Source organism: Hippocampus bargibanti, linkage group LG02, assembly GCF_051943395.1.
Source record: "Hippocampus bargibanti isolate YZ-2025 linkage group LG02, ASM5194339v1, whole genome shotgun sequence".
Lineage (NCBI taxonomy): Eukaryota > Metazoa > Chordata > Actinopteri > Syngnathiformes > Syngnathidae > Hippocampus > Hippocampus bargibanti.
The window spans coordinates 20,979,558-21,002,430 of NC_142735.1; the positions used below are offsets into that span (position 1 = coordinate 20,979,558).

At 43.1% G+C, this 22,873-nt stretch overlaps 2 protein-coding genes across 3 annotated transcripts; one reads left to right on the forward strand and one right to left on the reverse strand.

Moving 5' to 3' along the window:
• The first annotated feature begins 3,678 nt into the window (after nucleotides 1-3,678).
• Nucleotides 3,679-11,027, forward strand: htra3b (HtrA serine peptidase 3b). The gene is made up of 10 exons (XM_088989953.1): nucleotides 3,679-4,278; nucleotides 7,162-7,279; nucleotides 7,506-7,638; nucleotides 7,735-7,824; nucleotides 9,171-9,365; nucleotides 9,433-9,465; nucleotides 9,531-9,748; nucleotides 9,830-9,928; nucleotides 10,004-10,178; nucleotides 10,690-11,027. The coding sequence occupies exons 1-10, from the start codon at nucleotides 3,858-3,860 to the stop codon at nucleotides 10,723-10,725; spliced, it is 1,518 nt and encodes a 505-aa protein (XP_088846079.1). The 5' UTR covers nucleotides 3,679-3,857; the 3' UTR covers nucleotides 10,726-11,027.
• A 1,171-nt stretch (nucleotides 11,028-12,198) lies between these two features.
• Nucleotides 12,199-22,787, reverse strand: acox3 (acyl-CoA oxidase 3, pristanoyl). Of its 2 annotated transcripts, XM_088989957.1 has the most exons (19): nucleotides 22,700-22,787; nucleotides 21,680-21,809; nucleotides 21,475-21,572; nucleotides 21,259-21,394; nucleotides 20,061-20,135; nucleotides 19,894-19,983; nucleotides 19,664-19,807; nucleotides 19,490-19,578; nucleotides 18,728-18,824; nucleotides 18,475-18,657; nucleotides 18,051-18,173; nucleotides 17,682-17,802; nucleotides 17,461-17,583; nucleotides 15,309-15,422; nucleotides 15,111-15,226; nucleotides 14,328-14,502; nucleotides 14,181-14,248; nucleotides 13,991-14,077; nucleotides 12,199-13,495 (listed from the first exon to the last, which is right to left on the reverse strand). In XM_088989957.1, exons 2-19 carry the CDS (start codon nucleotides 21,797-21,799, stop codon nucleotides 13,376-13,378), a joined length of 2,079 nt encoding a protein of 692 aa, XP_088846083.1. In that variant the 5' UTR covers nucleotides 21,800-21,809; nucleotides 22,700-22,787; the 3' UTR covers nucleotides 12,199-13,375. The 2 variants fall into 2 exon arrangements, with proteins under 2 accessions (XP_088846083.1, XP_088846081.1); XM_088989955.1 differs by lacking the exon at nucleotides 22,700-22,787 and having other exon boundaries at nucleotides 21,680-21,835.
• Between the last annotated feature and the right edge of the window lie 86 nt (nucleotides 22,788-22,873).

Below are 22,873 nucleotides of genomic sequence, written 5' to 3' on the forward strand. Positions count from 1 at the left end.
GGAGACGAGCGGTGAGGCAGCAGCCGGCTGAGCCTCACCATGGATTGCGCAATGACTATGCTAACTGTCCTGGCTTGCTCTGCAGTGAGACCGTATTGCTGTCCTTCTGCATATCGCTATTAAAGCATTTAGTATATGAACTAAATGTCTACAGTTTAGCTGGTGTATATAATGTAGAGTCACTCTACATTATAAACACTGTACTACAGTGTTTATTTATTTTATTTTTATCAAAACTGTGTGCATAGGTGAGGCACACAGTTATCCTACCTCATGACAGAGGGCGCTGGTGATTAGAGATTCTTCTTGCGACTCCTCAGCGGCAGAATACTAGAATTAGTGACAGCAAGCTACAGTAAACAGCAAGTTAAGTGCAACCATCCTGTCATTTTTTCATGTTGCTTGGCCTTATTTTCAGAATGGTGGATTACATATCTAAATTGAAAGAATTTTCTAAACTGGACTTTCAATCGAAGCAGGAGATAAAAATTAAAGGAAGACCAACACCGGACTGTATAGCTCACAAACGGTGAGGGATGAATGTGAATCTCCTGGACAGCTTCTCAGTTTTTTGGCCAAGAAGGATCTCATTGAAACTATTCCTGAGGCGACAAAGTTGCTCCAGGTCGTGCTCACTCTTCCAGCTACGACAGCATCAGTGGAGCGGTCATTCTCAGCACTGAAAAGACTGAAAACATACAGTCGGAACAGGACTGATCAAGGACGACTTTCTTCACTGGCAGTGATCGCCATTGAGACAGAGAGACTTGGACTTCATTTATAAGTAAAGGTAACACGATAATAACGTTTTTTTAAATTCTTTTTCTATGCTACTGAGCGTATTTTACAAAGATTCCACCACATATAGCTATATTTTACGTTTTAAGACTCGCGCTGAATATTCCGGAAGTCTTGTTTTTGAGTTGGTGACGAGTCCGTACGTGGTCTGAAAACCTCGTGTTGCGCCAGAAGAGGGCGTCCAAGCTCCATATAAGGGATTTATCAGCCTGTGGAAACGCAATACACTGTCATGTCAACAAGAGGTCGCCATTTTCTGCCTCTTTTCTGGGACGCTACATTGCAGTCCAAATGCCTCAAAATGACACAGAATAAATTATTTAATCGATTGCAAACATTTATGCTTTCCTCTTCAGAACTATTCGAATCATATTCATACCTGGATGTGTAACAAGAAAGCATATTCTCCGAATCTGAAGCCATTGTTTTGATTCTCCAGCAATGCAAGACATCTTGGCGTGACGTCACAAACTGGGGGCGGGACTTTCTGAAAATGCCCAATTCACAGCTCAATTTTTTTGCAGACTTTGGTCACTTTAAGTCATTTTTGTTGGTGTTTTGCATTTGACTAAAAATATCGTACTGCATGTTTTGGGTATTTTAGATGCTATAAAACGTTTTTGTGATGTCAGTTAGGAAAAAAGTGACGTCGGTTGTCCTTTAAACAATCGCGCGTTCTGATCAGATGGCGGAACCCTGCCTAGGTTGTCATGTCAATTGAGTGCGACGCCCAAGCAGTTGTGTCGGTCCAAGGAACTAGACCTGGATTCATCAGTGAACTGGCTTCCTCACCTAATAACATTTTAAATCAGTTGACCCAAGAGAATCATCAAATAACAGCATCTGCCCACGTTATTTATACAGTCAATTATCAACCATTTTGAGATGGAAGAAAATATACCGCAATTCTTGTCTTGCCCTTCCTAACACAACCTTCTGTATTTATCCGGGCTTGGGACCGGCACAAGAAGACTTATGTCCCTTTGTAGCTACAGAACAAGCAACTCACTCAGTAAAAGTCTCCCAAACACAAAATGGTCATCGGCACAGCAACATTCAAAAAAGCCAAACTGTACTCACCATTTGATGACAACGCTCTGATCTTACCGTGAAATGGGCATCTCTTTTCCTATCACAAACAATTATACTGAAACTGTTCATGTAAATAGCACAGCCACCTTATGTTGATGCAATACAGCTACATATATCAATATGCCCTTATACCTGCACTATGTACAGAGTTGATCTGCCACGTGAGAGCACACACCATACATACAGAGCTCACGCACTTCTTATTTTTAAGAAAACAAACAACCCTTTTAAAAAAATAAAGTCAGTCATCACAACTGCGAAGCAAATGAGAAGGAAAAAAAAATCATTAAACCAATGTTTTCAGTAGCAACACTGAATGTATTTTTATACGCATGAGCTCATTGAACACATTTCTTCAGTTGGTTTCGGTGCATGAACACCAGCACTTTTATCCCCTCACCGAAAGATCAACATTTTATTTCCAGTGTTCCCCCCAAAAGGTTCCCTTTGTTTGGGTTTTTTACTGAAAACATTTGGGTTTCAGATCAAAAGATGGCCATTAACGCAAAGTAGGTGGGGGGCACCCTGAACTGGTTGCCAGCAGATCGCCAAGCCACGCATAAACAAACAACCATTCACACTCACACTCACATCTAGGGACAATTTAGAATGGTTCATTAATCTGCCATGCATGTTTTTAAAATGTGGGAGGAAACCGGAGTACCCGGAGAAAACCCAAGCAGGGTCGGGGGAGAACATGCAAACTCCACACACATGAAGGCCAGAGCCAGAATCGATGGGATTATTAAGAAACAAATTAAAAAGGTCATTCTGAATTACATTTATCATTATTAATTGGCTAAATTAATAACTACAGTAAAGTCTCGTTATATCGATATTCAAGGGAGTCCGAAAAAATATCGATATAACCGGGACTATCGATATATCCGACCCTGTTTGCATGTAATTTTCTCCATGTGTGCATAGAAATAGTATCGATATAACCGGGACTATCGATATATCCGATATCGATATAACGAGACTTTACTGTAATTGACAAACAGATTTTCAAAAAGAAATTTTACAACCGGTTGATTTAAAAAAAGTTTGTTTTAGATGCCTATCAGGGGTGATATCAGGGGTGTCAAACTCATTTTTTGTCGAAGCCACATTGTAGTTATGGTTTCTCTCGTGTGCCATTATGAATTTGGAGAAGCCATAAGAATGTTTCATCCCCTCCACATACTGTACTACGTATAGAGCCCACAAATAATGAATGAATAACATGTTTTCAAATCTGAAGTCAAAAATAATGACTGTTATGTGGTTTCCCTACGACAATTGAACATTTTGGTTCGGACTTTAGCAAGCATCATGGCATTTCACAAGTTTGATTAGCTTTTGCGGGCCGGATAAAATGATCTGGTTTAAAATAAAATGATCTGGAATAAAATGACCCGATTTGGCCCCCGGGCCTTGACTTTGACACCAGTGACCAACGTGAACGAATGCAGCACTTGAGCCAGAGCCGACATTTACAAAAAAAATCCCAAACTGACTGCTCACGTTCTTCGGGGACCTTAAATAGAAGGCTTTTTGTCGTGTTTACTTTCCAAACCCCTGGAGGCAACCAAAGCGAGACTGTGGCTAAATTAATTTGAAAAGTCTTGCACGCGGACCGTTTTAAAGATCAAAACCGAGACTCTTGTTTAGGTAAAGACATTCTGTTTGCATTTTCTGCGGCACCGTATGTCAAACCGCACAAGGCTGGGAGACAGCACAGATGTGAAAGCGGACACTTGAAAATAGAACCTTTGTCGCTCCTCCTTCAGGGCCGCCTCCTGCTTCTTCCCCTCCTCCTCCAGAGCTGCGGGATGGAAGTTTCCCGCTGCAAAGAGAGACTGGACAAAGCCGATGCTCAACAAATCTTGAGGCTGCTGGACGATGCATTTGACACAAGAAAGGACAGCGGCATCACTACAAACACCACCAGCAACTCACTTTGTGCGTCTTTAAGTTGAGCCAAAATGCAGATGTTGGTGTTGTTCTGGGGGCTGGTGCTGCTTGGCCCGAGGGCATCCCGGGGGGCAGAATGTCCGACGAGGTGCGACGTGAGCGCCTGCCCGAGTCCCAGCTGCCCTGACGGCTACGTGCCGGACCGCTGCAACTGCTGCTTGGTGTGCGCCGCGGCCGAGGGCGAACCGTGCGGGGGCCGGGACGGCCCGGCCTGCGGGGATGGCCTGGAGTGCCGACGTCCGGATGCCGGGTTGTGGCCTCCGCTCTCCACGCAGGGTTTATGCCGCTGTAAATTGAGTCGGGAGGTGTGCGGCAGCGACGGGAAGACGTACGGTAATTTGTGCCAGCTGAAGGTTGCCGGCAAGAGGGCAAGGCAACGGGGGCTCCAGCCCATCAGCCAAGCCCCGCCTGGAGCATGTCATAATAATGCAGGTAGGACAATCTGGCAAATTAATGAACAAATCACGTCACCCATTTATTGTCGACAGACATACACAAAAAAATCTACTTGAAAGCGGTGCGTGACAACTTCAAATAATGTATTCGCCCGCTTGACTTTGTCTGATCACTTTTCTAAGATTAACGGTATATAGTATGAATGGCAAAAGGTGATACAAACATTTATTGGGTCGTGCGCCTTTAGGCAGGACCTTTTAAACGCTGCACCTGATTTCACACAAATAACTTTTAGAATACGTAAATGTACTTAGTTAAGAGCCGTTCTGCCTGCCGCTTTACGTCCCTCGCGGGGATGACCAAAAATGTGTGTTTCTGCCGTCTGTTGGGTGTTATTCCAGAGCGACGGGGTTTTTAGAGGAGGGCTGCAGCAGCTGCCTCACACATTTGTTTTGGCACTTTCCACAATGACGCGCAAGCCATTCTTCTACTCACTGACTCATTCAGAGCGGTAAGAAAGCAAAGTAAAGTTCAGGGTGGACTGAGAATCGTCCCCAAAAGACGCCTAACTTGGCTGACATCATCCCCCAGCCCCCCTTTTTGGAACGGGTGGGCCTCGTTCCAACTTGAGTGCCGACATGACCATATATCGTGTTGCATCAGATCGCATTTGCTACATGCTATCCTTCTCAAATAGAGTTCAAGTCTTATTTTAATTGACTGACATTTGAAATGCGGGAGGGAGAAGATGGAAAGATGTACAATGGGACAATTTGAAAGTAAATTCAGAGGGATTTCTAAAGATATTGTTCAAGAAAATAACGGCGCATATGCCGGGACTGGCAACTCAATTGTGTTATCCTGTTTTTCACCATTTTTGGGTCTTCTCATTTGTTGGTGGTCACAAAAATGGGCTCAGGTGATGCAGCAAGAATCCCTTCCCCGCTATTTAACAACATAAGCACCGTCCTTCACATTAGCGTTTATCCGGCGCAATCTCTCACTATGGCTTAATACCTTTTCTACACATCTCGTTTGCTAGCTAGCTATGACTGCATCTCCAAAATCTTCTGTGCGTTGTATATATAAATAAATATTACATATTCAAGAAAGAGGTGATGCCACATGCTGGATGAGAAGCCACAGAAATCCATTAGCTTATACCCAAGCTAGTGGCTAGCACTTCAAGTATACTATATAGCGCTTTCATAACTTAGGCATTTCAATGCAAGGAAGTATAAGAAATACGCTGGATGAAATCTTATTCGATTTTGAGCCGGGTGTGGTTTCACACATTCTACGGACACCCGCACAGCGTTTGGACACGATGACAAATGATTTATCATTTTATGTACTTAGCTCCTTAGTAAATGTACAAGAGACATATATTATCATCTTACAGAGATACAGAGAATTATGGAAACAGTTTGTCATTAGGATTTGCTACCAGTGACGTTCATGGCTGGTGAGGCACTGACGTCGTGGGTCAGATTTACAAACATGAACACCACAGAGTAGCTTATTCACCATTTGATTGGCAACAGTTAACATGTTTTGTTTAAAATGTCATGTCAGCATTCTTTATATACTGTATACAAACTGTAGCATAGAAAAAAATACAAAATAAAAACATTATCGTGTTTCCTTTACTTATAAATGAAGTCCAAGTCTCTCTGTCTCAATGGAGATCCGTGCCAGTGAAGAAAGTCGTCCTTGATCAGTCCTGTTTTCAGTCTTTTCAGTGCTGAGAATGACCGCTCCACTGATGCTGTCGTAACTGGAAGAGTGAGCACGAGCTGGAGCAACTTTGTCGCTTCAGTAAGAGTTTCAATGAGATCCTTCATGGCCAAAAAGCTGAGAAGCTGTCCAGGAGATTTACATCCAACCCTCACCGTTTGTGAGCTATACAGTCCGGTGTTGGTCTTCCTTTAGTTTTTATCTCCTGCTTCGATTGAAAGTCCAGTTTAGAAAATTCTTTCAATTTAGATATGTAATCCTCCATTCTGAAAATAAGGCCAAGCAACATGAAAAAATGACAGGATGGTTGCACTTAACTTGCTAACTGTTTACTGTAGCTTACTGTCACTAATTCTATTATTCTGCCGCGGAGGAGTCGCAAGAAGAATCTCTAATTACCAGCGCCCCCTGTCGTGAGGCAGGAGGACTGTGTGCCTCACCTATGCACACAGTTTTGATAAAAATAAAATAAAATAAACACCGTAGTACAGTGTTTATAATGTACAGTGACTGTACATTATATACACCAGCTAAACTGTAGAAATGTAGTTCATATACTAAAAGCTTTTGAACACTTTAATAGTGATATGCAGAGGGACAGTAATGCGGTCTCACTGCAGAGTAAGCCAGCACAGTTAGCATAGTACTTACTTAATATTTGAACGGTAAATGTGAAAATTTAGCGATTTTGGAAAAAAAATGCAAAAATTGTGAAGTTAAATGGAAAAGAACTTTAAAGTACAAATCACTAAATAAATATAACTTTAATTTATTTTGTCATTTGATATTTCCATGATGACGGGTGAGGCACAGCCTCACCTGCCTCCCCTGACTGCACGTCACTGTTTGCTACCCATCTCTGAAAAGCTACACCGACAAGAATCTGATATTTTTAGCTCACCACGCCCATTACATATGAAACGCACCAGCGGCAGTGTATGTGTATACGCCAGACAAAATAGAGGGTTAGTGATTAAAGGCAAACATAAGACCAGTCGTGCGCAATTTGGGGCTGGAAAGATTTCCTGTTTCCTTCGTTGCTATCTGTATCCGTGCGTGCTTTCCATTGACTGAAATGAGGCCAAGTGGGGATTGTGTTTGACGGTCAAAGCGGTTGAGTAAAAGGGAGATGAAAACTATGAAGGCAAGCAGTTTCTGCCCACATGTACTGCACCCACCCAGGTACTCCCGTTACTGTCAGAACAGCAAGCGCCATCAGTCCTCGATACAAGTTCAACTTCATCGCTGATGTGGTGGAGAAGATCGCCCCAGCTGTGGTCCACATAGAACTGTTCCTCAGGTACACACTATTGGCTGTGTGTGTGTGTGTGTGTGTGTGTGTGTGTGTGTGTGTGTGTGTGTGTGTGTGTGTGTGTGTGTGTGTGCGCGTGCGCGTATTATCTAAACTTGGTCCTCACTCCTTATCTGGAGTTACCCAGACCTCACAAAAAAACGTTGAAACAGGAATGTGTGTGTGGTATGTATGTGCTGTGCTGAGTGTTGACCTGTGTGCGCTTTCACTCGAGGCATCCCCTCTTCGGCCGCAATATCCCTCTGTCGAGCGGCTCAGGCTTCGTAATTTCTCAACACGGGCTGATTGTGACCAACGCTCACGTGGTCTCCAGCAACTCGCCTGTGTCGGCTCGCCAGCATCTGAAGGTACATGCATACCCACACAAAAAACAAAAGAAAAACAAACAAAGGCCATTGTGAAGCATATCATCAATCCGCTGGCAGCTTTATCATCTCTTGTAGGTCCAGATGCATAACGGCGACGTTTATGATGCCAGCATTAGAGACATCGACAAGAAGTTAGACATTGCCACCATCAAAATTAACTCTCAGGTTAGTTTGAATTTGGTGAGCTGAAGTCAGGCCAAGCTCTTTACTCCCGAACAGAAAGGGGGCAATGTTCACGGAGCGGGTGGAGGGGATCATATTTTGAGTTATGCTACAATGTTGTCCAACTTGTCGTCATCACTTGTAGATTAAAATGGCTCTAGGTCACAGGTGTCAAAGTTAAGGTCCGGGGGCTAAATTTCACCCACCACATCATTTTATTCGGCCCACGAAAGCAAATCAAGCATGTCAAGTGCCATGATTCTTGCTAAAGTGCGAACCAAAATTGCTAATTGCCTCATGTAAACCACAATAACAGTAATCATTTTTTACTTCAAATTGGAAAACTAGTTATTTATTACTTTGTTGTCACTCTAGATGTAATATGTGGAGGGATTTAAACATTCTAATGGCTTCCCCAAATTCATAACGGACCCCAAGAGGAAGCCGTAACTACAATGTGGCCCGCGGCAAATAAATACTTGTAATTTGACACCCTTGCTCTAGGTGAAATGGTAAACTCATGTTTTAGCACATAGCTTAATTTGGGTCTGGAAACTCAAATAATCAGCTACAGCAGTGGACCCCATCCACTAGGCCTTGGACCGGAATCGATCCGTGGCTAGTTGGTGCCGGCCCACACAGAAAGAATAAATAACTTACAAGACTTCAGTTTTATTGATTTCGGAATCTGAAATATTTTATTTCCGAAATGTACCGGATTCCCTATTTCATCCGTCAACAATATGTCACTCTTGGCGCAGATTAAGCCGCGCTTCTCGGTCACGTGAGAGGTAACCGATAAAATGAGCAAAATGAGTAAAAAAAAAAACAAATGTTGATGGAAAGTTTGATTTGATTGTGAAGGGGTACAGAAGAAGTTAAGAGACAGAAGAAGAGCTAATGACTTCAAAAAAAGGCTATATTTAATCAACAGTATAAGGAATCCTACTTGAAATACGGATTTATCTCAACGGTAGATTTGTATGCACCTCTGCGTAATATGCTGTGATGATTAGTCATATTTTTCATGCACTTTGTATTTGGAGTGTATCTTATTTTGAAGGCATGTTTAAACATCACCTGTGTGACCAGAGAGGGTTGCGGTCAGAGAGAACGTTCCTCGTGTCATGATTCATGTTAATAATATGTTTAGAAAATCAGACATACGTTTGGTAATTGATATTCCCAACGCTAATTTTGAACGAATGTCAAGGAAAACCACTTCAAGATTTTGCTGGCCGCACAAAATGAGGTTAAGGACCTCAAATTGGACACGTGTAGCTTAGCGGGAGAACTGACGGTGGATGAAGTTAAGGGCCGTCCTGAGTTTCCAATTTTCCACATCCCAGAGCGAGCTCCCCGTCCTGCTTCTGGGTCACAGTGCCGATTTGAGGGCGGGGGAGTTTGTGGTGGCCATTGGCAGTCCCTTCGCCCTCCAGAACACGGTCACTACCGGAATCGTCAGTACGGCCCAGAGGGACGGCAAGGAGTTGGGTCTCAGGGACTCGGACATAGACTACGTCCAGACAGATGCCATCATCAACGTGAGAGTCCGCTGGCATTCAGGCAGGCTGATTCATGGTCTCACTTTTCCGCTTTCTCTTCCACCAGTTTGGAAATTCGGGAGGGCCTCTGGTCAATTTGGTAAGACTTTCTTGGACTTCTTTGGTTCCAAATGCAAAGTGAGCTGAGCATCTCTTCTTTTTGAGGACGGCGAGGTGATCGGTATCAATACCCTGAAGGTCGCCGCGGGAATCTCCTTCGCCATCCCTTCAGACAGGATCACTCGCTTTCTCAACGACTCTTTGGACAAGCACGGTAAAGGTGAGACATCAAACGCGCCTCTGCCCCCTCGGCCGTCTCCTTCAGATGTCAGGCCGATCAAAAAGAGGTTCATCGGCATCCGGATGCTCACGATCACGCCGGCGTAAGTCCCACCAATGTTCACTCATTTACCGCCGCCGTCGGGAATCACGTACTGGAGTTTCAACGCGGCTCTCTTTCGTAGCCTAGTTGAGGAATTACGACAGCAGAGGCCGGACTTCCCTGACGTTCCTGGCGGCGGAATCTACGTCCATGAGGTGGTTCCCCACTCCCCGGCGCAGAAGTAAGACACTTTTTGTCTACGAAAGCGTCATGGAAAAAAAGAGAATCAATGTGCCTCTGCTTTTTTTGCTTGCAGAAGCGGCATCAGAGATGGCGACATCATCGTCAAGCTCAACGGTCGGCCTGTGGTGAGCACGGGTCAGTTTCAGAAGGCGCTGAGGGAGGAAACAGCTCTACTGCTTGAAGTTAGGAGGGACAATGACGATCTGCTCTTCAACATTGAACCAGATGTCATCGTGCAATACACCACAGTGAGTCGCAAAATATGCCCCCCCCCCAACTCTCGCTTTAGTTTTTTTTTTTTTTTTACATAAAAGTAACATTCGCATCACGGGCCGAGGATGTAATTGTCTTATTTATTTTTTCTCCTTTTTCAATATAGTCGTCTGGTCAGTGTTGTTTCTCGTAATGGGAAATGTTGTGAGGCGAGGACAGAAAGAAAAATTGCAAATAGTGAAATGAGCTGCTTCTCGTAGTACCGGTTTGCGAGTGCTAGCTAGCTAGCGCGGTGACAGACGTCGGATCGATGGGAAAAACAATTAAAAAAGCAAAACTGACGCACAGTGAATTGGTTGAACTGTAATATGACTACTTGTCAATAAATTATAACACGTTGAATATACACTGTTAAAAAAGACGATTATGTTACGTCGACACGCGTTACCAACAGAACCGATTGGGACACACCCCGCAACCGAAGTTGTCAACAAAACTGCCAACATTCGAATCGTCGTTGACGGGGTTTTGCTTTCTCGTCGACAGGAGCAGCTTGAAGGTGATGAGGGGGCGTCTTCCTAGTCCCAACGGCGTTGAGGAAAAAAAGACAATCCATTCATTTCCAGCCCCAGGTGTAAAAAAATCAAGTGATGTGGAAAGACGTCCACCGCAAGTGCTTCAAGAAGCTCGTTCGAAATTGCTCGTTTGAAAGTTGGCATGTTAACAAAATGACAATCTCTTATATCCCCAAAATTCTCGCTGCCCATTCTGAAAAAAACCTTGTGGGGGTTGGAGAAAGATGGAGGGAGGCAGAATGAGATGTCCTTATTTGAAGCAGTTCATGTGTCAATAAATTCATTGGCCTTTTGTACTGACTCACCTCATCTGACTCCTCAGCTTTTTCTTCTCGTGTCCACCACAGAACAAACACTCCAGCAAGAGCGTAGAATGTCACTCATGAAATCTACACCGTCTCCAATTTCTGCACTTTGTATTCAACTTAACAGTTATGAGAACTCCCATCTTTTGCTTCCAAACTCATGGAAGCTACAATAAATTCTGTCTCGGGATATGGATTGGAAATGTTTGCCTTCTCTTTCTAGAAGGCATCATGTGATTCCTCTAACCCCCCAAAACTATTCACTCCAAATGTGCAACAAGAACACAATAACCCCGGGACAGCATTCATCCATTTGTTTTTTTTATTGGTCAGCCATTGAATAGTTAGTAATTATGTTAAATAAAGATATATGTTGTATGTGTGTATACATACAGTATATGCATAAAGACATAGAGTATGTATGTATGTATTGGATTGGATATGCCTTTATTAGTCTCACAGTGGAGAAATTTACATTTCACAGCAGCAAAGTGTATATATATATATATATATATATATATATATATATATATATATATATATATATATATATATATATATATATATATATATATACAGTAAAGTGTCGTTATATCGATATCGGATATATCGATAGTCCCGGTTATATCGATACTATTTCTATGCACGCACGGAGAAAATTACATGCAAACAGGGTCGGATATATCGATAGTCCCGGTTATATCGATATTTTTTCGGACTCCCTTGAATATCGATATAACGAGACTTTACTGTGTATATATATATATATATATATATATATATATGGGCGGCCCGGTAGTCGAGTGGTTAGCACACCGGCTGCACAGTGCAGAGGTCGCCGGTTCGCGTCCCGGTCCAGCCTCCCTGTGTGGAGTTTGCATGTTCTCCCCGGACCCGCGTGGGTTTTCTCCGGGTCCTCCGGTTTCCTCCCACACTCCAAAAACATGCATGGCAGGCAGATTGACCACTCCAAATTGTCCCTAGGTGTGAGTGTGAGAGTGACTGTTGTATGTCTTTGTGTGCCCTGCGATTGGCTGGCAACCAATTCAGGGTGTCCCCCGCCTCGTGCCCGAAGACAGCTGAGATAGGCTCCAGCAACCCCCGCGACCCTAATGAGGAATAAGCGGTACGGAAAATGAGATGAGATGATATATATATATATATATATATATATATATATATATATAAACACTGAAATTATACACATACACACACATACACATGTATAAACAGCTGAAATGAGAGTGACCAAAAAGATACATCGCTTTCCTTGTTTTAACCAAAACAAATGTAGTGCAGAAAGGCAGTCATTTTTTGTCTCCCCAGATGTGCAGAGATGAATGTCTTAAAGGACAACCGACACCTCCGGACAAGTTGTGTCCATAATTTGTAAAATCACTTCAAATGACTTCTACTGAGCGCATTTTACAAAGATTCCACCGCATATAGCTATATTTTACGTTTTAAGACCCGCGCTGAATATTCAGGAAGTCTTGTTTTCGAGTTGATGACGATGCCTGATGTGACGTCACGTCAGGAACGTCCCTGACTGAGAAAGCGACACACAATGCCTTTTGGGTACTTTGTTTGGTCTGAAAACATTGTGTTGATTGTGAAATTAGAAGGAAAAACACAAATAATGCGATGGTGAGTCGTTGTGTGTCGCACCAACAATACCAATTGCGCTAACAGCATAAAAGTGGACAAGAATTCTCAGCAGAGAAATCAGCCCATTTCCAACGGAGCTTCGCCATCTTGTGCATTTTCTGGGATGCTACATTGGAGTCCAGACAGCTCGACTTGATACGGAAGGACTTCTTTAATCGATTGCAAACATTTATGCTTTCCTCTTCAGAACTATTTGAATCATATTCATAACTGGGTGAGTAACAAGAAAGCATCTTCTCCGAATCTGAAGTCTCTGAAGCCATTGTTTTGTGTCTGGAGTATCCTGGCGTGACATCACGAACAAGGGGGCGGGACCTTCTGAAACTCGCCATTTCCGAGGTCATTTTGAAGTAGTTTTGGGACACTTTAAGTCATTTTTATTTGTGTTTTTCATTTGACTAAAAATATCAGCCTGCGTGTTTTGGGTATTTTAGATGCTGTAAACGTTTTTCTGATGTCAGTTAGGAAACAAAAAAAATGTGTCGGTTGTCCTTTAAGGGTGAGAGGCTCGTCGTAGTTTAGCATTGACTAAGGAATGTTTTTTTTAACTCACCAAGATTGGAGACTGTCTCGTTTTTTTTGTCCCATTCATAAACTTCTGCTTTTGTGGAGAGTACAACAGAGCAAAAACAAAGGCATAAAAACGAGCCACCTGTGTGTGCGGCGAGTACGCTGGCCTGCCGTCTACAGTTTGGACCGCAGAGACCCAACGACAGGCTTGTCGGAGCAGAACTCTTTCCACCACGACGGCCGCTCCAGTGCTTGGTTGCCTTGCATCACAGTGGACCAAAGGTTCTTGTACAGCTGCGGACGCAGGGACAAACAATGTGCATCACTTCCTGAGTAACCGAGTCCAAATATTTTGTGACGAGACTCCGGTAGGTCTCCACTTGAGCTGTTTTTGCAACGACTTTGTACTTTGACCATCTATATTTTCAACTTGTCACCGCCTGTTTATACAATATTTGATTGTCTTGTTTTTTTTCTCTCTATTTAAACGTGTATTCTTTTATTGGTGTGTTTGAAGACCCATGAAAAATATGGAGGTGGATGTAGTGAAATATGGTAACTCAATAACAAATTTTAACCTAACAAAAGATAAGCCCCGCCCAGAATGGGAAGGAAACTTTTACATTGTAGGTCAATCAGTATTATGATTGACCTCAATTTTTGATGTATTAAATACATTTTCGTGTGAAAAATGTACATTTTTGCGTTTGATCAGGCCATATATTTGAAGCACTGTATGTTTGTATCTGTATATGCGTGTGCGTATACTGTGCTGAACGAGGAACCTGCCTGTCCATCAGCGTTGCCGATGGGGGAGTTGAGGATGAAGTCCGGCGGGGCCATGGCATCAACCAGCGCCACCGCGTCGTCCTTCAACTGCAAACAACTGGACGTTACTTCACTTTCACAGTAGGCTGCCTTTACCATTTAGCTTGAGGTGGTGAAGCAGTATCATCATCATGGGTAGGGGGTGCCAAACCTGTGTGCAGAGAGTAAGAATGGCCGTCTGGATCAAGTGGGCCGGCTCCCTTCCACTCAGGAAAGCACCTGGAGAGAAGCGCGGAAAGCTTGACTGCGCTGTTGTTGTTTTTTTTTTTAACTTAGTTGAGGGGGAAGGGGGAAGCACCTCGGTACAGTGTTCCCATATGGCCGCTGAGGCTCCACAGTCCATAAAGTGCACAAAGCTTCTGGAGGACCATTCGTAGCTGGCTCGGCGTGTCAGCGTTTCGAGTCCACTCGTGGAAACGCTGGAGGCAGCAGTGTTCGATGTAGGCCAACGCCAGGTCGCGACAGTAGTACACCTGGACGGATGAATGGACGGATTTACGGACACCCTCTGAACACAGTGACTTGCTGCGCAGCAAGATTAGAAAAGGCTAACATTTGTGTCCAAAGTGATCCGAGGCTAAAATGGAAAATACTGGGATATTCATTAAATAGGTAAAAAAACTAAACACGAGACAACAAAGCTACATTTGAACAACAGTGGGAAGATTTAATTCAAATTGTCCCTGTGTAGTATTCGTCATTTTAACTTTTCAATACCAATCCCGAATTTATTCAGGGATTAAACATACAATATAACGTGGAGCGCCATTCCCAAATTTGTATTGGTTTTGGGTTTTTTTGCGGTGGATAAAGCGCTGGACAGACCTCTGGCAATGTCTTTCCCTCCCATGAGGGGGCAGCATTTGCCTTTTGTACAGCTACCCCCATTTCAAGCTCAAATAACTCCAGACCCATATAACTTGGGAATTAACTTTTTCCTGATGAAACAAGACTGTCTAAGGTTGGTCTTGAATGATGTCAAGAGTTGTACAATGTGTTTTCAGAAAATGGGGAAGGCTTAAAAACAGATGCAATCATTCAAATCTAGCATGGTGCAGCAGAATGAAGGACATCTCCTTGCCTGGCTATTGTTTCGAGCCTCAAAGTCATCTTGACCCAAAGTCCGGAGCTGCTGGAACCGCTCGTGACTCTCCTCCAGGTGGAAGCACACCAGCCACTTATACGCCGCCAACGCCACTGATGAGGCAGCCATCAAGCCATGATATTAAACAGCCATCCTTTAAAACGTTCGAGCGTCACCTTGCTGAAAGAGAAGCACCTGCAGAGTCCATGCAGTCATCAACCGTGCGCGCCATGAAACGTCCGTCTCGGATTTTGTGGAAATCGTCTAGGAAGTCCACGGTGTGAAGAGGGGACTGGATCCGGATGCCATCTGAAAATGCACTAACTCAAGCTAAGTTTATTTTTACATATTTTGTGTGTGATGTGTGTGTGTGTGTGTGTGTGTGTGTGTGTGTGTGTGTGTGTGTGTGTGTGTGTGTGTGTGTGTGTGTGTGTGTGTGTGTGTGTGTGTGTGTGTGTGTGTGTGTGCGTGTGTGTATATGTGTGTGTGTGTGTGTGTCTGTGTGCGTGCGTGTGTGTGTCTGTGTGCGTGCGTGTGTGTTTCAGGGACAAAGGTTACTACGGTGGACTCCTTACCACCTGAGCAGGTTGAAATTAGCATGAAAGGGTTCAACTCATGACCTAGGAATGTTTATTTTACTATATTTTCTGGTGTATAAGGCACATCGGAGTATAAGGTGCACCCCAATGAATGGAGTATTTTCAAACGGTTTCCATATATAAGGCGCACCTTCAATGAACGACATAAAAAAAAATCCATATATACGGCACACGACATATTAAGTTGCAATATTAAAGGGTGGGGTTACATTATGTGCTGCGCTAAAGGGAATGTCAACAAAACAGTCAGATTTTGCCATGAGTTTCCTTTTTTTAATGTTAAACATGAAAATAGAAATGCCAGAATAGTATAATATGTGGTATTTTCTACATTTTTATTTTTATCAGAGTTGATCACAATACAATATTTTCAGACATCTTCCAATATTCCTTCTTTAAAACGTTTGTTCCTTAGAGGTTTTCGTGGACTATTTTGGCCTTAAAATTTTCAGAAATAAATGTTTTTAGTGAGGGACTAAAAAAAAGCGAAAATAGCTAAATTTTCCATTTCGAATAATTAATGCAAAAAAAAAAAAAAAAAAAAAAAAACAGAAAATCAACGTGTGAAGCGCCATTCCCGAATTTGTCTGGGTTTTGCTTTACCTTGTGAGGGTGCCGATAAAGTGCTGGTCAGACCTTCTGCAATGTTTTTGCCATCATTTCAAGCCCAGATAACTCCAGACCCATATAATTTAGGAATTAACTATTTTTTTCTAATGAAAGAAGAGAGTCTAAGGCAGGGGTGTCAAAGTCATTTTTTTGCCGCGGGCCACATTGTAGTTATGGTTTCCTCTCGAGGGCCGTTATGAATTTGGGGAATCCATTAGAATGTTTAAATCCCTTCAAATATTACATATAGAGCACACAGCAAATTAATGAATAACTCGTTTTCAAATCTGAAGTCATGAATAATGACTTTTATTGTGGTTGACATCCAAAAATATGAAATTTTGGCTCCGATTTTAGCAATCATCATGGAATTTAACAAGTTTGATTTGCTTTCGCGGGCCGAAAAAAACGATGTGGCGGGCCGGATTTGGCCCACCTATGGTCTAAGGTTTCTAACGCTGTGTTAAATGTTTATGTAGTCCTCAAACTCAATATTCTGTAGGTCCTGCAATTTGAGTGAAAATGACAAAAACCCTGGCATTGGAGTGGACATATTTTTGCACGTCATCTGGCAATGAAGGAGTTAATTCACATATAAGGTGGTGCGGTGGTGGTTATACGGTGCAGGGTCATCTTTTGACGACAATGAAGGCTTTAGGGTGCGCGTTATACACCAGAAAATGTGGTACAAATATTTACGATGAGGATGACTTCACTACTATGACAGTCAATGATTTGGATTTGGAAGGTCGGCGACAAAAATGGCACCGTTCATCCTTGCAAGTGTGAAAATGTGACAGGCTGTAAAGTATCTTATTTCGTATTTTGGTTACATTCGCATAGTTATATTGGTTTACAAATGATATATATCGAAAATGTTTATTTAAACAGGGAGCGCGTGCTTCGGTTAGTGTTTCGTGTCGGACCGATTTAGATCGTTGGACAGGAAGTTGTTGTGCGCATAGGTTTGCATTACATCTGGGCATTCGAAGTAAACCACTGTTGAGTTAAGACGTATCGCACTGCTTGTCTTGTGTTATTTTTCTGGATCCCACAACACCGTATCTCCCTTACCATAGTGGAGAGCGCAACAATAACAGGTTACCCGGAAAGTGTTACTTAAACAAGATGAGGCTCACCACGTCGCTTGGCGTCCATCCACGCCATCAGGTAGTTGCTCGTTTGCTGCAGTAAGACGTTGTTGTCGCCCTCGTAAGTGCAGTTGGGGTCATTGTCGTCGCGCAGATTGCCAAGGCGGTTCACTATGGAGGTGGGTCAAAGCAGGAAGTGGGAATTATTGACGGACGTGCGAGTGTGTGGGCTACGCTCATGTGAAGCTTCAGAGGACAAAAATACTCACTAGCCAGGTAGCCATGACCCCCACAGGCCTCGCGGCATTCCTGGATCCCGCGCTGAGCCGTCCATGAGGCCAAGGGCTTGCCGGAGCAGGCCAGGGCGTGGAGCTCCCTGACCAATTCAGCCTGCCGAGGGAGGTGAATTTTCCCGGTCAACTTAAAGCATAGCTCGCATGCCCAAACCAATTCAGTCAAATTTGGAAAGATCAAAATGTGTTAAAAATAGTTGTCAAGTCATGAATGCTTTGAATTGTTTGACAACGTGGAAGGAGAAGTTCCATTTCAATGCACACTATCCTCAAAAATTCAAACATGTACCGTTATTGTGTGATGCGAGATGTTTTGTGCCCGACAATGAAAACGCATGTGTGTACCTGTGTGTCTGAGTGGTCCCGCATCATCTGCCGCATGCTAAACTCCACAAAGTTGCTGAAGAGGGATTTGGAAAAGCGCTCAAGCGCGTATGCCGCCGCCAGGTACGGAATCAGACGCCATTGCTGCAAAGACACAAAATATACCCATCGCGCTGACAACTCTGGATGACTCCATAAAATACGATAACGTGAATCACATTCCATGTAGGACAAGAATATATTTCTGAGGCCTATTATGTAATCTGTAAATATGTGTTGCACCACCATTTTTGTTCAATCATCCATCGCTTCATATTTCAAGTTGACATGCCAGCACGGCAAAGTCAAATTGGGAAGTAAAATGAATCATTGGAACTTGTATGGTCCCTCGTACATCGATTAGAAATAAAGTAAAATGAATGTGAAAGCATCTGAGGCCTCGAACCTGCAACTGGTACTCCAACACGGGCAGCTCCTCGCCATCCTTAGACCCAAACTGCCTCCTACTGGCGGAGAAGCGGACCGCTACTGTCAAGGCCAACTTGAGGTTGACCAGGGCCATCCTGGAAATGGATACCCGGCCTGCGGACAGGGCGCCCAGGGATGCCCCGAAACGTTTGTCGGGGTCCTTTCACAAGCACAAACGTTTCAGTTTAGTCGGAGTGTCCAAAATGGATTGCGAGGACGGCAGTGTTTACCTGGAAGGGAGTCACATAAGTGCCGTCGGGGGTCACATCTCCCGTCTTGTTTAGGAGATTTTCCCTTGGGATCCGCACGTTGTGGAAAAGAGCAAACCTGGGCGCGGACACCCAATTCGAATTAGTCATTGTGCTTCGCTGGAACTACAAAGACACCCGTAGTCTAATACCTCATTCGCTGCCATTCACACATTTATCCAGGTTTTGTCGTTTCTTGCTTGGGTGCCAATAAAGTGCTGGCCAGACTTCTGGCAATGTTGTTCCTTTCCACAAGGGGGCAGAATTTGCCTTTTATCCATATTAGCGCTTTGTTGCAGCTTCAACAGTTGTTAAAGCGCTCTATAAACCAATATGTATGTATTGTATTGTATTTTGGACAGCCACCCTCATTTCACGCTCATATACCTCCAGACACATATAATTTAGGAATTAACTCTTTTTTTCTGCTGAAAGAAGAGTCTAAGGCTTCTAACTCTGTATTGAATGTTTATGTAGTCCTAAAACTCAATATTCTGTGGGTCTTGAAATTCGAGTCACAATGACAAAAACCCTGGCACTGGTGTGGACAGATTTTTGCACATCGTCTGGCAGTGAATGAGTTAACTATAAGTACTAGGGTTGTAACTCCGGAGAACGATTGGAAATTCAAGAAGATCTCCAAATTATTATGCTAGGGGAACAATTCGAGAGAACATTTCTGCTGAGTTTATTTGATAGTCGTCAATTGCACATTCAAAGGCCGGCCGGAATCTGCGATTGTACCCGTTATCGAGCCCGTTCTGGCCCAGCTTCTTGCCCATATCGCCGACCAACACGCCAGGCAAGGCCAGCAACGTTTTGGGATCTCTCACCTGTGTTCAACATGACATATTAGTTGCGTTCAAGCACCATTGAGAACGATCAAAGGGAAGGAAAAGATCCAGAGAGCCAGCATACCGGGACCACAAAGGAGTGCAGGCCGTGGCAAGCCCCGTCTGCCGTGTAAAGCTGCGCTAACACCAGCGCGTGAGTTGCTGTCTTCCCGAGGTTACCCACCCAAAACTTGGCTGCCTCGAAATCCGGAGAGTTGATGATAAACTCCTGCAAGACATTCCGGAGGCCAGCAATAGACCTTTTAGTCACTTTGGGGGAAACAACGGGTGCTAAGGGAGAGTGTTTTTTCCCACCTGCGTAGATGGCTGATAGGTCGCGGTAGTCCTCATGGCTCTGGTGTTACTGCCGTGACTCAGCTCGGTCAGCGCGAAACATCCGTATGCCTACAGGAAACAAGCGTGTTGAGGGTCGGATGGCCTGCATTTGACATGACGTAAAAATGACAGCGGGAGGAGCTTACCGTCATGTCGTCAATGGCATCCACAAACTTGTGGTGTCGTGCTGAGCCGCTGCTGGCGACCGTCCTTGCAAACATCTAAGCCACATCAACAACATGCAGAAACTGACACAATCATTTTTTTAATGCCAAAATTTAGAGTTGAGTGCATTCCACATAGAACTACAATGCGATAAGGAGAAGATCGCTCTCTTAAAGGGCAAGCAGCTTAATCGAGAGAAGAGATGAAGAGTCAGAGAAGGCCCCCAATGAAGCTCCAATGATTACTGCTTGCCGTCAAGGAGAACTGTGTGCCTCCCCATTTGGATGTGTTGCCACTATGTGTGTATTTAAGAAGTGACAGATTGTAGGTTTGAAATCCCCATTCTTGCTAATTTTGTGATCCCATTTACATTCTTTCACATTAAATGTTAGCATTAACTTATTCACTACCATTCCCGAATTTATTCTGGAATTGAAAAGCATGACGTGGAGTGCCATTCCTGAATTGGTTTAGGTTTTGGTTTATCTTGCGGGGTGCCGATAAAGTGCTGGTCAGACCTCTGGCAATGTTTTGTCCACGTTAGCGCTTTGTTACAGCTTAAGCTATTGTTAAAGCGCTATATATATATATATATATATATATATATATATATATATATATATATATATATATATATATATATATATATATATATATAAATTTGTATGTTTTGTATTGTATTTTGTACAGCCGCCCTCATTTCAAGCTCAGATAACTCCAGACCCATATAACTTGGGATTTAACTTTTTTTCTCATGAAAGAAGAGAGTCTAAGGTTTCTTATGCGGAATTGAATGTTTATGCATTCCTAAAACTCAATATTCTGTGGATTCTGAAATTTCAATGAAAATGACAAGCGAACAGACTTGGTTTGGTTTAACATTTAAAGAACATCTCTCTAACATGGCTACCAATGATTATGGAGAGAGCCACCCACTTGTTTAAAATTGCCTTCAATGTATAGTTCTATCTGCTATTTTATTATGTATCATTTTACTTATGGTTTTATTGTTATGTGCTTTGTTTTATTGTTTTTATTGTAAAGTGTCCTTGGGTGTTTTGAAAGGCGCTTGAAATAAAATGTATTATTTTTTATTATTAAGTTACAACTTGGTATATGAGCAGAAGGCCTGATGTCAGTGGCCCCAAAGAACAGTCGGTACCTCAAAGAAGTACACACCCCTTTGCTGAGGAAGAACTTTGCCGCCAAGGACCAGTCGAACATGCCCAAGCAGTCATTGAGGACAACCGTCTTCCAGGGGTCGGCCATGGCTTCGTCATTGGTCAGAAAGTCATAGCGGAACAGCTGCTTCACTCTATTTGTTTCCCAACCAAATGGAACTTTTGACTGTATGTCGGCGATGTGTGTAAAATAAATATCGAGTCGACTTGGCACCTGAGGAAGGTGAGTTCTCGCATTTTCTCCAGCGAGAGGTCTTCACCTGGCCTCCTGGTGAAAACCGGATCATTCTCCAATGCCGTGAAGACTCGTTGCTGTGGCACAACACAAGAAGAAACATATTCTGAAGATAAGAAAGCCTGGAATAGTCGCTGAATGGGGAAATTTACGAGCAGAAAACATCTATTGTCTCACGTTATACCTTCAACGCCATCGCCTCTTCTCCATCCAGAAATATAAGCATGTCCTTCCACGGGAAAGAAGCTTTTTCTCTGTAGATGTCCAGCGGCCCACTGGGGAGATCTGCCATTTCTTGCTTCATTGTCTTCAAACTTTACAAATAAATAAAGGATGGCATTTTATTGGTCACGTTTCTTCATTGTTTCGTTCAACATCGAGAATTAACAAAACTCTGAATGTTTTTAATATATTAACAACACATAGCATTTTCCACATGAAAGGAAACAAATCAACACAAACGTGGGCTCTTCCAAGAGAGCTCACCCCGTGATACTTGCACATACGCATTTACACCTTTTCTACAAAATATTCTTGAACTTCAGGCTACTATTATTTTTCTTAGAAAATGTCCCAGCTTTCCAATATTTTATATATTTTCCTGATCATTTTCTGAACGATTTGTACATAAATGAACAGAACGAAATACCAAATATTTGACATTGTTCAAACTCCCACAATAAAATTCTAACAGGACGTGTTTCCAAGTTAATTTCACAGCACTTCAGTACAGCGCCAGGTCCTGAGCAATCGTGCAATTTCTCCAGAAACGTCCTTCTCTTGTTACTTATTTTTAATATTAAATGATTGACCTCGTGGAACGCAGTTTACTCGACATTTGGCTTTCAAGTTTTTTATGTAGAGCGGAGTTCAATGTCTGTTGGAAAAATGCCTCCATGTCAAAACGATAACATTGATAGTGTCGAATTATTCAACTCAAAACAACAAAGTCAAACGACAACTTTCACGTAATACATGTTTCAAAAGGACACATTTACACACACAAAGCAATGATTTGGATTTTAAGAGGACAAGACACGTTTTGCTTCATTTTCTTTTCAAAGGCAACACTGTAGTCTTTGTTCACTTTTATTTTGTTACATTTCATTTCGATTGCTCGAGATAAATAATGAATCCAAAACGGAATAAAAGCGGCGCAAAGTAAATAGGCGTCGTTCATAAGAGGTATCTTTAGTTCACCTACCTGCGTACAGTCGACTTTCAGTGAACGTTAACAGCGAGCAATCAACAAACTCGCGGTAGACGTTGGCCCACGACACGCCCACTACACTCTGAACCCGGAAGTAAATCCAGGGCGCCACCTTGGGACGGTCACGTAGCCTTCAATTCAGAACTACAAAACTCTGCTACTATGTAC

Excerpts from the sequence above, each read along its gene's own strand:
- acox3 (XM_088989957.1), bottom strand. The coding sequence starts at position 21,799 with ATGAAGCAAGAAATGGCAGATCTCCCCAGTGGGCCGCTGGACATCTAC. Across the intron at positions 21,573-21,679 it reads AAGAGGCGATGGCGTTGAAG|CAACGAGTCTTCACGGCATT; the intron begins GTATAACGTGAG and ends GTTGTGCCACAG. Across the intron at positions 21,395-21,474 it reads CGAGAACTCACCTTCCTCAG|AGTGAAGCAGCTGTTCCGCT; the intron begins GTGCCAAGTCGA and ends GGAAACAAATAG.
- htra3b (XM_088989953.1), top strand. The coding sequence starts at position 3,858 with ATGCAGATGTTGGTGTTGTTCTGGGGGCTGGTGCTGCTTGGCCCGAGG. Across the intron at positions 7,825-9,170 it reads CCATCAAAATTAACTCTCAG|AGCGAGCTCCCCGTCCTGCT; the intron begins GTTAGTTTGAAT and ends TCCACATCCCAG. Across the intron at positions 9,366-9,432 it reads AGACAGATGCCATCATCAAC|TTTGGAAATTCGGGAGGGCC; the intron begins GTGAGAGTCCGC and ends CTCTTCCACCAG.